General features: G+C 34.6%; 2 protein-coding genes across 4 annotated transcripts; both read right to left on the bottom strand.

Moving 5' to 3' along the window:
* Positions 1-346: 346 nt before the first annotated feature.
* Positions 347-5,918, bottom strand: LOC120080127 (uncharacterized). 2 transcript variants are annotated; one of them, XM_039034691.2, is made up of 7 exons: positions 5,660-5,918; positions 5,219-5,366; positions 4,114-4,464; positions 3,318-3,463; positions 2,664-2,940; positions 1,635-1,907; positions 347-1,029 (listed from the first exon to the last, which is right to left on the bottom strand). In XM_039034691.2, the coding sequence occupies exons 3-7, from the start codon at positions 4,420-4,422 to the stop codon at positions 544-546; spliced, it is 1,491 nt and encodes a 496-aa protein (XP_038890619.1). In that variant the 5' UTR covers positions 4,423-4,464; positions 5,219-5,366; positions 5,660-5,918; the 3' UTR covers positions 347-543. The 2 variants fall into 2 exon arrangements, with proteins under 2 accessions (XP_038890619.1, XP_038890620.1); XM_039034692.2 differs by having other exon boundaries at positions 5,472-5,859.
* Positions 5,919-9,451: 3,533 nt separating this feature from the next.
* LOC120080454 (proline dehydrogenase 2, mitochondrial-like) lies at positions 9,452-12,693 on the bottom strand. Of its 2 annotated transcripts, XM_039035108.2 has the most exons (4): positions 12,025-12,693; positions 10,257-10,902; positions 9,922-10,162; positions 9,452-9,685 (listed from the first exon to the last, which is right to left on the bottom strand). In XM_039035108.2, exons 1-4 carry the CDS (start codon positions 12,568-12,570, stop codon positions 9,646-9,648), a joined length of 1,473 nt encoding a protein of 490 aa, XP_038891036.1. In that variant the 5' UTR covers positions 12,571-12,693; the 3' UTR covers positions 9,452-9,645. The 2 variants fall into 2 exon arrangements, with proteins under 2 accessions (XP_038891036.1, XP_090171163.1); XM_090315037.1 differs by lacking the exon at positions 9,452-9,685 and having other exon boundaries at positions 9,915-10,162; positions 12,025-12,649.
* Positions 12,694-13,122: the final 429 nt, after the last annotated feature.

Genomic DNA, 13,122 nt, shown 5'->3' with positions numbered 1-13,122 from the left:
GATAAAAAGAAAACAACAACATTAAGTCTATATATTCTCAAAGTCAAAAGAAACACTTGATGTGTCACCAACTATGCCAATCTTCTCTTCAGGAGATTCAGAAAATGTCATTATCTTGGTATGCAGAATTTGCTTCCACATTTTTCTCTTTTTCCTTTAGAGAGGCTTAATAGAGGTTAACTAAGTGTTTTAACGTATGGCAGGTATGTGACCAATACCCAATCATTCTGCATCGGAAGCATTTATTTTCAACACTCTTTGAACTTTTATCTTGTGAAGTTTTTCCTTTGTGATCATCATTTTATGTGATTCTTTTAAAATTTAAATGATTAGAACGACCACCACGAAAATAATAATTATTTCTTCCTCTGCCACGATCACGACCTCGACCATGACCTTGACCTTTACCTTGATTATCATTAAAATTCACAGCATTCACTTCAGGGGATGGTGTTGTTCCGATTGGTCGAGATTCATGATTCTTCATCAATTTGATAATAAAAGAAAACGTACATAAATAAAAGCCACCTGAACTGAAGCAATTCATGCATCCAATGTGAGGAATTTCTTAATAATACCCATCATCTCTCCACCAGGAAAGCGCCCAAGACATCCCTTGGCAGCTGTAATCTCATCAAACTCACAAACTGAGTCACCACCAAAAGCCTGGCACTCTTTGTTTTTCTCTTCTTCCACCTTCTCAATTTCTCTCCTCTCCAAGTCCTCACCGGGTACGACTGTTGGAAGCGGAAACGGGTCGAGAGAAATGCCTGCAATTACCGACTCCCCACCCACAGCGCCTACAAAGTCTTTCAATCTACACATTGTAAACGGAACTGGCTCGAAACTGTGATCTCCATACTCAACTGGAGTAGAATGGTCTCCTGTCACACACAGGTAGTACTGGAAATTCCCACTGGATTCTGCCTTCCAGAGAAGCTTGGCTAGTTGTCCTATTGCTCTATCAACAGCTTCCATTCCCTTGACTTTAAATATAGTTGCCTTATCGTGCCCGGCATCATCTATTGCCTACAAGATTGTCAAGTAACCACATTCTGAGAGTAGACTTTCAATGTAATTACAAATAAACAAAACCATGTGTTATGGAATTGACAAATAAAGAAAAAAGAAAACGTGAAGTAATAGAGAATTGACATAGATTTACGTGGTTTACTAACCGTGCATTAACAATGTCCATGGGCAGAGGGAGATAACAGTGTTATTAAACAAAAAAATTCAGAATACAATCAAATGTGCCTCTAAGGTTAGAGAGTTTATATAACGTACTTCTCTAAACTCTAGGGTCAAAATTCGTAAATAATGTAAATATAACAAATATGAGACTTGATCGTTTGGAGCGCTAGATATCAGATTCATGGCATTCCAATATTACTATGCATATTTTATAACTGTTTTTTTTTTTTAATTCTTTGAATAATCTTTTTCTAAGATTTTTGGTGAGTGGTGACAAATCTTCAAATAGACAGTATCCGATAATCCTCTTCAACAGCCAAAAACATTGCTGCAGTGTCTCCATTGCTTAGTTGCATATGTGATGAGAACTAAAAGAGGGGTTCTAAAAATTTATCGACTAACGGACATATTTTTTAGAGTTAAGGAGAAAATGAACCAACCTTGACATGAAGGAACCCAAAATCGTAACCATCAGCCCGACCTGGTTTGAGTTCATCTTCTCCTGGCACAAAAACATTGGGACAGGATTGCAAAGGAGCTGAGAGTCCCTTTGCTATTGCAGTAGCTTTTGAGGTTAAAAGTGTTCGATAATCTCCAGTTGCTCCGGGAGCGTCTAGGATATCAATTCCTAGTGACAAGCCCAGACCAGCTATAATTTTAGTGGGTGCCACCATGCATGGCCATAAACCATGTTTCTTCTCAAATGGAGGAACCTGTTATGCAGAGTGTAAGCTGTGTGAGAGTTCTTTCATTGAAGTTCATCAATGCACTTGCTGTCACTGTCATGGATAACATCTCAGTAAAAGACAACTTGAATGCGAGAGATCCCAAGTTTCTACCTGATCCGAATTATACAAGTTTTTCAAGTGCATGAGTTACACATTGAATTGCAACTGGTTATATTTTTTCATTAATGTAAACGGCCGATGGTGTACAAACATCATTCCCAAAGAAGAATATTGGCATGTTTAGGAGTGATTCGTAAAGGGTTAAAATTACAACATTTGGGTGTCAAGGAAACTCGTAGGATATTAAATCCTTAGTAGCTGACCACCATGGATTGAACCCATAACCTCTCAAGAATCACTCAAAAAATGCTTTTAATCATTCAAAATCAATTCTAATAGTATGAAAATTTTGAAATGTTACCTTCAAAATCACTCCCAAACATGTACAAATATAAATGTTTTGCATTTCATGGGGAGATGTATCTGTTAGGTACTTAAGCACCTTGGAGAACCACACCCCAAAAGCTAGTTATTGGAGTGGGAGAGCCAAGCCACTTTAGTACCACATTGGTCATCCTATTCTAACCAATGTGGGACAAAGGTATCCTATATTACCTTTGGTTCCTAACAGTATCAACACATGGTACAGCCAAACAAAAGGAAACATGAACATCAACACTGCAATCCTACGAATAAAAACTCAGGGCACATAGTATAAGAAAAAAATATAAAAGAACAAACCTCAATTCGAATACCACAACCTCGTAAAAGAACAAGGTTGGCTATGTTTTTCCCTTCTGCTGCACGCTTTGCATTTATTGGGTGAGAAACTAGGATTCGCGATATTTCCTTGGACAACTCGTTCACAACAGCTGCAGTAAGCTTTGCTTCCTTAGAATCATCTAAGGCCTCTGCTTGCAAAAGTAAGCGGTTATCCTTCAAAGGGTCTGTTCCCGAAATATTCCCACTCAAATTTGGTCCTTTCACAACCACACCACATCTATGCTCTGTGGCATACCTACAGGAAGAAAAGAAGAAAAAGGATAATGAGATAAATCTTGTTATCTACCTTTGAAAATAAAAGTCTGAACAAATAATATGGGCATGTGAGATTTGAAAACCTTGATGACCCTTTACCACTGAAGTCATTGGGTCTATTACAATAATCTTATTATTATTATTATTATTATTGGGACTTATGAGCATAAAATTCATTTGGACTTCTCCAACAACCTTGTAACGAGAATTTTTATTTGAATTTCAATTTTCTGAAACCAGTATGAGTTGATATAATGGAATGTTTCCAAATAAAGTATGGTTATTCATGAACTGATCAAATGGACCAGATAGGATGAAACATTTGATGATTTTAATGATGTAAGGAGTACAAACTACCTGACTCTAACCTCATACTCTGGGAAACTTGGTATCTTCATTCTGTCAAGTGCTGCACATAATATTGGCCCTTCCTCCTCAAAGTGTCTATCAGCCCTCCTACTAGTTACTATTCCTGTTTTCTCGTCCAATGTAGCAAAGTTTGACTACAATTGTGAAGCCACTAGTCAATTGCAGACTAAAAATGATACTCTTTCAAAATTTCCCAACAAACATAGCAGAAGAATAGAAAATGATACTCTTTCAAAATATCCCAACAAACATAGCAGAAGAATAGAAAAGATGAAATAAAGAAACGCAGTGAGAAGATGAAGATGCGATTTTGAGCAAAAAAGTTGAAACTGCAGCCATGTGGAAGAAGTTCGAAAGAAGCACACTACAACTCCAAAACAAAAGAGAAATAAATATAGCAACAACAATATGTGAGTCCCAGTTCCAGAAATTAATGATAATAATAAATAATAACAATAACCGGAGAGAAAGAGATGAGAGGCTGGATTTTAATTATATGATTAAGTTAAAAAAATTCTCCTAAAAAATCTGAGCATGTTAAAAGCACTATGTTGTTAAATTATGAGAAATAAAAAGCATTCATTTTCATGCCAAATAATAGATTTTGATCAAATCATGTTTGCATAAAGTTTCCTTCACTCGTTTAAGTTCAGGCTCTAACTTGAAGTGAAAACGTCCAACTATAATTATGTTTCTATCTTATATGCATCCGTGTTTCAAGAGTCAGTGATAAACGATAAAAAAAAATGGGAAGGACTGTGGGAATAAAGGTAGAGAAATGCACCTTAAATGCGATGTCTCCAGGTGACATCGCCAATCCAGCTCCCATAGACTCGAATGCACCTCGACCCCTATAATATACTCTAGGGTTGTAGCCCAAAAGAGAAAGATGAGCTGTGTCACTTCCACAACCCAACCCTACTTCGACAGGGTCCATGAGACCATTAATACCAGCAGAAGCAATTGCATCCAAGTTAGGAACTTTGGCCACTTGCAGAGGAGTCTTGAATCCAAATTTTGGTAACGAGACATCACCCAACCCGTCAATAAGCACAAAAGCCACTCTTTTCTTTGGCTGCTGGGAAATAACCATGGTTGCACAATCTTGGTGTTTCAGTTAACTCTTGCCTTGTTTCTAAGTGTCAAACAAGTTTAAGAACGTGATGCCGATTAATAGAGTTGCAATGTAACAAAACCCAAAACAGATGCAAATGAAAGTTGAAGCATTATTCATAGACAACTTCACTCTTGGCATTCTGTTTTTAAAAATGTAAGTTTACTCGCAACCTTTTTATTTTTTCATTTTCGTCTTTTCACTTTTAAACTCCTTAATCAAGAAAACTCTTTTGTATTCTTAGCCAAATGCCATTTTTTTTTCTTTCAAGCGACTAATGTTCATTTTTAAGATTTGATACAATTTAAAAATATTAAAAACGTGAACAAACAAACTTATTTCTTGACAAAGACAACTAAAAATGTCTATCGAGCAGGTCCTATAGACAATTTAGCTCCAGAGAAAAAAAGAAAAAAAGAAAAAGGAATCACCGAATGAACTGGCAGGTACCCAGAAATAGTTTAACATACAGCATAATATCTAAATTCGATCAATTATTCATGCACTGGCAATTGGAAAACAACCCAGAAATCCCCAAAAAGAAGTACAGACGCCGAAACTCAACAATATTTATTTAAGGAAAAAGTAATGGATTTCTTTCGAAACATCCATGCTCTGGGAAACCAATTTTCATCAGATGAAGCAGATATCATAGCTTCTAAGCAAATTCGACCTCGACGTTCATAGCAGAAAGGTAATGAAATAACGATTTCACAAACCCTACATTTTTACATATTTGATTGAGATCGATGAAGATAGCAAAGGAATTTCGTACCTCTAGGGCCTCTGCACAACCATCATCAATGAAATTCGCAGGTAGGTCTGTGCTTGAACCCAGAAGAAAACGGAATTGCAAAATTGTGATATGGGTGGTCTATAACAAGTTAAGAGCACTTTCCGCCATTACCACTTTATTCTGCTTTCTGCATCATTGTCGACAGAGGAAATGTTAAAAACACCAAAGCCAAAAGAGGAGATTCTTGAGAATGTAATACATTGATAGTGTTGAATAAATAAAAGAAACTTACATACATAGTCCCCAAGTTGAGGTGTAGAATACGAATACGAATACGTATACGATACACATGATAGTGTTGAATTAATCAATCGAACAAGACAGACAAAACTAAAGGATCCAAAAACAGCCTCTAATCATACTCTCTATTGAAGTAAAATTCTTCAATATGCTTCCGATTATTCTATTTGTAGGACTTACTGATGGTTGCCGTGATTCTGTGAAGCGATCGGCTTCTTGAGAGACAGGACAAACTGATCCCCGAATGCCGGAGACGGAGCGAGACGGCGGCCGGCGGTAAGTTAAGGAGGGAGAGAGAGCGGAGAAAGCGTCCGATTTCAGAGGGGTTGGGACGAAGAGTGAGTGAGAATATTTTTCAATTAAATTAAGAATTAAAATTTATGATAAATATGCTTTGTTTAAATTATAAATTTACTTCAAGGTTTACTTTTATTTATTTATTTATTTATTGACGACATGGTAAATATGACAATCACATTTAGGGACTGTTTGGGACGCTGAGTAGAGATAGGATATTTGGAGTTAATGTATATGTAAAGTTCATGTAGTTGGTGTGTAGAATTGAGTTTATATGTCTAAGTATCTGATATAGTTTTTTGAATTCAAAATAATATACTTATATGATTACTATTTTTGTTTTGAAATTTTTTTATTCAAAAATTTTAATCGTCTTTGTTTGAATAAAATATGGATTGTAACTTTTTTCTTTTAATTTTTAGAACTTTTCTTTCTTTCTTTCTTTTTTGGACTATGAACAACAATTAACTTATTACATTTCTGGTAGAAATATGGTTAAATAAAATGAGAAACTAAAGCGAATCAAAACTTTCTAACCAATCTTCTTCTTTTTCTTCATCTTCCTATTGTTGCTCTATATTTTTACTATGTCATGCATTTTTTTAATTAAATCTCCCTCATCATCGTAATAACCAATGGAATGTCATCCATTTCTTCAACAGTTTTACTTTCATTTCCTCTAAATTTGGAGGATCATTAGATAAAAAATCTCTATTTTTCACTAATTCTTAATGTTCCAGGAAAAAAAATTCATTTCATGGTTTTTTGTTATATGTTACATACTTTTCAACTACATACATACTTTTCGTCTAAATATTCTTAATACTCATTTGATATGTGAATTCACTACGTGTAAATATTGCACTTAATGTAGACAAAATAATATTTTTTAAATATAATCAACAATCCTACAACATACTTTAACAGTCACCAATCTTATAGTAGTCGGAAGGAGTTATTGAAGTTGAGTATTGAAAATGATTTTTGCTAGAGTTTGTAGCCGGATGTAGTTGTTAGAGCCTAAAGTTGATATCATGAAGGTGTATTGGAGTTGGTTGTCGAAGTTTGTCATCGCAGGTGGTTTTCGAATCCCGGAGTTGGGCGGGCGAAAGTGGTCAACGAAGTTGATCATCAAATATGATTTTCGCTGGAGATTGTAGTCGGAGGTGACTGTAGGATCCCAAAGTTAGTCGCATGAAGGTGGTATTAGAGTTGGTTGTCGGAGTTTGTCGTCGAAGGTGGTTATCGAAGCCTTAAGTTGGTTGTCAAAGTTGCTCACTCAAAGGTGATCATCAAAGGTGATTTTCATCAAAGTTTGTAGTCGGAGGTGGTTGTTAGAGCCTACGAAGGTGGTCATTGGAGTTTGTTGTCGGAGCCAAATGGTCATCGGAGTTGGTAGCGCGAAGGTGGTCGTCGGAGTTAGGTCACAAGAGGTGGTTGTCGGAGTTGGTCGTGCGAAGTTTGTCAGAGCTCGGAGTTGGTAGTCGAAGTTGTCATCGGAGGTGGTTCTCGGAGCCCAGAGTTGGTCGCCGAAGTTGTCATATGAGGTAGTTGTTGGAGCTCGGAGTTAGTTCTTGGAGTGTGACAGTGGTCGATGGGTGGAGCCATTGAAAACATAGGAAGAACGGAGAATTTGGGTGAATTGGTAAAATATACCAACTCAACTCTACCAACATTTAAAATTGATGGACCAAATAATGAGTTGATATATTATACCGCCAAACACCCCCTTAAAGATTTGTAGATATAGCACAATACAAAAGAATTTGTAAATACATTAAAATTCAGATGTAACTTTTAGAGTCTACTAGGGATAAACCATATCGCCAATAGAAGTTTATCAACAATAAATTTTAGCATTGAGTCTATTAACAAGAGAGTCTATCACTAGTAAATTTTGCTATATTTACGTAGTTGTTCAAAAATGTTTCCAAATAATTAGTTATTTTATTAGCTTTAAAAATGCTACCCATTAAAATTATTATTATTATTATTTATTTTTTTTTTTTTTGAGAAACTTCCTTACTTTCGAAATTGTTTCTATTGTTTTAAAATTGAGTTTCATTTTGTTTGACAACGTGTCACAAGGATACACTACTATTAGAAGTTTTTAGCCATTTCATACATTGTAGTTAGTTATCTATGTATCAATGGCATGGTTTTGTATATTTAACTAACCATGTGTGGGTTAAGTAGCTGAAATAAGAAAAACAAGTTGGATAGTTAATACCGGGTTAGAATAACTCTTGTCTTTCAGTGGTAGAGCAGATGCGGAGCTACCTTCTGAAGATTTGACCGCTACCTGGGAGAAAGAAAAACATTTGAAAATGGAGTGAGCTTGCTAGCCCAGTGAGTGACTTAAGAAAGAAAACTGATTCTCATGCATAAGTCTCAATAAAGAGATCATACTGGAATATAAATCTTTACAGTAACCTTGTACGAAAATATAAACATTTTCCAAGCATAAAACATGTAAAGTTGTTTTCATCATAAAACATTAGACTGTTACTTAGTTGAGAATAACCCTGTTGTGGTTAAATCCCAACGTCAACTGCTTAGTCAAGAGAGAACCCTTTTGACTCGCTGTGTGGGCTGAGGAAAGCTTGCGTTGAGGGCTAGGATGCATAACAGCCTTTATGGACGATCATGTGCAGCTGAAGGAACACTTAGAGCAAGTGTTGGTTGCACAAGAGGGGATGAGTTTGTGAAGTGTATTTGGAAGCATTGCAAGAGCCAAAATCTCAAGGAAATTTCTAAGTACTAAACCTACAGCAAGGTATGCGCTTGAATGAAAGTCTTCTAGGTGAAGGCTAAACGCAAAGGTTTACTTAAAAGTTAGTCTCAAAAGAGAGACCAATGCTAGTAACTAAATATATGCTTTTGTGTCCACAGGATTGACACCAGTGTTAGAAGCATATCGACCCTTGAGGAGTAATCCTAAAATTTGTGAGTGACTAAATATCTTCAATATTTTAAAGAAACCATGTTTTAAGAAAGATTATTCTCATACTAACTAGTTTTGCAAAGTAATTTCCAAGCAAACTAATTTATCAATAGTTTCTACGGTAAGAAAAAATCACTATATTAACCTTTAAAATTATAAGAACTCAATTTTAATTTTCTCTTGATCATAGTAACAAAATTTGTAGTTTAACCCTATACACATGTTAAAGGAGAAAACTTTATTCTTTTTATTCATCAAATTGACTTTGCAATTTAGTTTATAAAAAGTTTAAATTTAGTTTATTTAAACATAGTTTGATGACATTTTTGGTTTTTAATTTTGAAAAAGTAAACTCATAAATACTTTAGTTATTATCATTATTTTCTATTATCTTACCATTTACAAAAGTCTATGAAATTCAAACTTCTTAAAAGACTTGGAGAATTTTGAAACTTTAATTTTATTTCTCTTAGTTGTCCAATTTCTCCAAAAATTCTCTTAATTAGTGGGTCAGTTTCTCTTCAAATTTTTGCTAACTCACTAAATACTTTTTCCATACACACAAGTCTTGAAAAATGAAATAAAGGAGATTCCATGACACTTTGGTTGTTTTCTGGGTTTGAATTTCATTTTCATATCTCTCTTTCAATTTTTTTTTTCTTTTTAGTGACAATTAATTGAGTTTCATATATCATCTAATTTGTTTTCATATGAGATAGAGACACATACAATTTGCTATTTCAATTATAAAGCTCCTATTATTTCAGAATAATATCTAATGATACATTTAAAACTTCCAAAAGTTCAAAACACAAATGAATATAGTAACAAAAGGAAACTTTAAAAACAAGTGTGATCCTATAAACAAAAATTGCAAATCTTCTTCTTGTTGTAGGTTGTTGAAATTGCTAAAAGGCCCTTTCTTTCACCTTAAGCACTCTTTCATCCTCCTTCCTAACTCCTTTCTGCAAGAATCATAACATTTAAAATGGGTCAAATTTGTTAATCAAATTCATACTCATCTTCAGCTTAAATCGTCGATTGACTAAAAAATTAAGCTTATTTTGTCTAGACAAATAATATGGAAGGAGTTCGAATATAAAACTCTTTTTAAACCACATGTTCTGATACATCTTAATATTATATCATCTAACACTTATAAATAGCACATGAATTTGTAAGATGAAAGATATGTTTTTACCTCATAAGTTGTCTATCCAAATTTGAAGTAGATAAGAGGCCTCTATTCTCTTCAGCCCTTCTCAAAAGGTATGGCATTACCATATCAACAGGTCCAAATGGCATGTATTTACTCACTTGAAACCCTGCATTTCTCAACCCAAAAGAAAGGGCTTCTGACATTCCATACAATTGCGCAAACTCAAGCTTTTGCTTCAACTTTCCCATCCCTATCTCATATGCTTTGGTAGCTGCCAATTTCCCTACTCAAAACACCAAACGAAATACTACTACTGATCAAACTGACCAAGCTTGAACATGAAATAAGAAAAGCTTAATTGTGTATGTGATCATTACCTGATTCAACGTTATGGGTTGCAAGAATAACTCCGCTCGAGCCCTTGGCGATGTTGTCGAGCAAGAAAGATGCACAAGTATTGTAACAAACATGTGTATCTTGAATTGTATTGTGAATTGGAGACTCAAAGCCAAGAGAAGAAGCGATTTTGGATTCACTTGACATATAAGCACCTCTCACAAGCTTAATCCCAAGTGGAACTTTCAATTTGGAAGCCTCTTTGTTAACTAATAAAAGTCTATCTTTTGCATCTTTTAGATAAGCTTGAATGGTTCCATACACTATTGGAATATGGTCTTTGTTGTGAATGATAGCAGCTGAATAAGTGAAGTAATCAATGGCTGGTTGAACTTTGGTATGTTCAGCATCAATGGCTAAAGGAACATTGGCATCAACACAACTTTGACAAATTTTCATTAGCCTTTCATGGCTCATTTGGAGGCTTTTTTCTTCTTCATGTGTTAAGGGTTTTGGTTGTTCAAGAGTGTGGTAAAGAGGGCTTGATTCAGAGAAAATTGGCAAAGTTTTTAGCTTCCATGGAAGATTGAAGCTAGGGTTCTTTTGTTGCCATCTTAATAAATCACTAACTCTCTCAAGCAATCTCAATGGGCAAATTGCACTCACTTTTGTCACCACAAAACTTGCCTATCAATCAAATATAACAATACTTCTATTAGTTGTCAAAATTGAAAAGTATTTAAAACATATCACATCAATACGAACAAACCAGATCCAATCAGACCCTGACGACAAATATAAAAAGAAATTTAATAATATTTAGACATAAATTTTCGAAAAGAATACATCGAATTTAATTAGTATTTTTTAAAATATGTCACATCAACTAGAACAAGCTTGGTTGGAATATTACTGTAGTTGCTTAGTCAACTTTTCTTTTTCGCAATGAGAAGATTTAGATGGAAATGTTTTTGAAGAAATAATTCTATTAAAATATTAAGAAAGATTCCATTTTGTTTCCATATAAATTGGGCAAATTATACACCGTTCCTTGAGAATAAAGCCATCAAATAATGACGTGGCAATGCATTATTCATAAGACATACATACATGGCAGCAAAGTCTTATCGAAATGGTGCTAGAAACATTGACCGTTGACTATTCCAGAAAATTCTTTTTTATTTATTTTTTTAAAAATACTCTTATATGCCAACTTTTTTAGTCACTACCATTTATTTTAAATAAAATAAAGTGAAGAAATAATTAACTTTTTAAAAAAATGTCAACAAATCAGCTTAAATTTTATGAGATTAAAAAAAAAACCTTTCTAAAAATAAAATTTAAGAATATGCCTAAACAATAAACTCGTGGAAAATGATTGAACTTTTATATTCTATTTTTAAAACATTTAACTATTGGCACACGCAAATTAGTGCTTATTGAAAAATACAAATGCCGTAATTTATAAGTTTATTTTAAATGTTATTAAAATAAATATACATTTTAGGCATATAATTTTGGATAAAGAAATAAAAATAGACTTAAAGTCTCAAGTTAATTCCAAAACGTTTTAATTAAATTAAAATTTTAAAATGGAATGAATGCCAGAATTTATATTTTTTCAGATTTTTTTAAGAGAAAAAGCAAAAATAATATTGAATAGTAACATAACATTTAAAAGAAAAGTTAGCAAAAAAAAAAAAGAAAGAAAGAAAGAAAAGAAAAGAAAAGAACAATCATGAAAGTTGAAGAACAGAATACAAATTTAAACACTAAAATAGAACAACACAAAGTTCAAAAAGTACTCACAGAACCAGGTGGAAGCGATTTAGTTATCTCGATGGTTCGAAGAAAGCCATCGAGATTCCGATCACACGATGCTTCGTCGTCGGCATATTCAAGAGCATAATCAAGCATACTTCTCAACCCAACATCGTGCAACCGTCTGACAGTTTTAGCGACGGTGGCATCGTCCTCACCGGCACAAAACTGTCGGTAAAATGTATGCTTAACGGTACCCAAAACCAAATCACGAACCAATTCAACATCCATCAATTTAGAATTCATAACCCACATTCCGACGTCGACGACCGGGCCGATGGCGGCGGCATGGAGGGTAGTGGCGGCATGAAGGAGGTCGGAGGTAGGGAGAGACCCAAAAAGGGCTCTCGTGTCGGTGAAATCGACGGTGGGTGTGGTCGGAGAATTGAGATTGAGGGGCAGCGGAGGGGAGGTGGCGGCGGCGGTGAAGGCGGCAGCGGAGGAGGAGGCGGCGGTGTTCAACGACCGATTAAAAACGTAGAAAAAGACCTTCTTGGGGATCTTTGATTGGGTTGAAACAATAGTTCTGGCCATCAAAATTTGCAGAAAAAAATTCAATTTCCCTTTTTGTTGTTTTGAACGTTTTTTTTGTTTTTGTTTTTGTTTTTCTTTTGCTATGAACTTTTGGGTGCTGACTTGGGGATTAAATAGAGGAAGAAAATGACAGATGGACAAAGGGAGGGAGGTTATGATCAGCTACTACACGTAAGTACCGATGCTGAAAATTAATGATCTGACGTGTACGAATCTTGAAGTGATCTTGTTGTCAGTTATTAATTAATTAAATTAAAAAAAAATAGATCCATATTCACAGTAGGAGTTTAGTTTGTTTTGTTTTGTTTAATTTTGTGGATAAGAGGGTAGCTGACGTCATAAACATGGATAATTAAAAAAACATGGATAGAAATAGATCAAAACAATTCTGTTTGACTTCTTTTACCCACGAAATTTTGTTGTGGAATCCTTTTTGGATTCCGACATCATTTGTAATTTCCCGTATTTTGTGGGTGTTTAGTTTTAATGGTCGGACTAAAATTAGAAATTTTTTCTTTTTTATCTTGGTTTTAACTTATATTTGGTTTAAAT

The sequence above is a fragment of the Benincasa hispida genome, chromosome 6, assembly GCF_027475165.1.
Source record: "Benincasa hispida cultivar pf3 chromosome 6, pf3_genome.v1.1, whole genome shotgun sequence".
Taxonomy (NCBI): Eukaryota; Viridiplantae; Streptophyta; class Magnoliopsida; order Cucurbitales; family Cucurbitaceae; genus Benincasa; species Benincasa hispida.
Note: the sequence above shows the minus strand (reverse complement) of the source record. Positions and strands in the feature narration are given on the sequence as shown.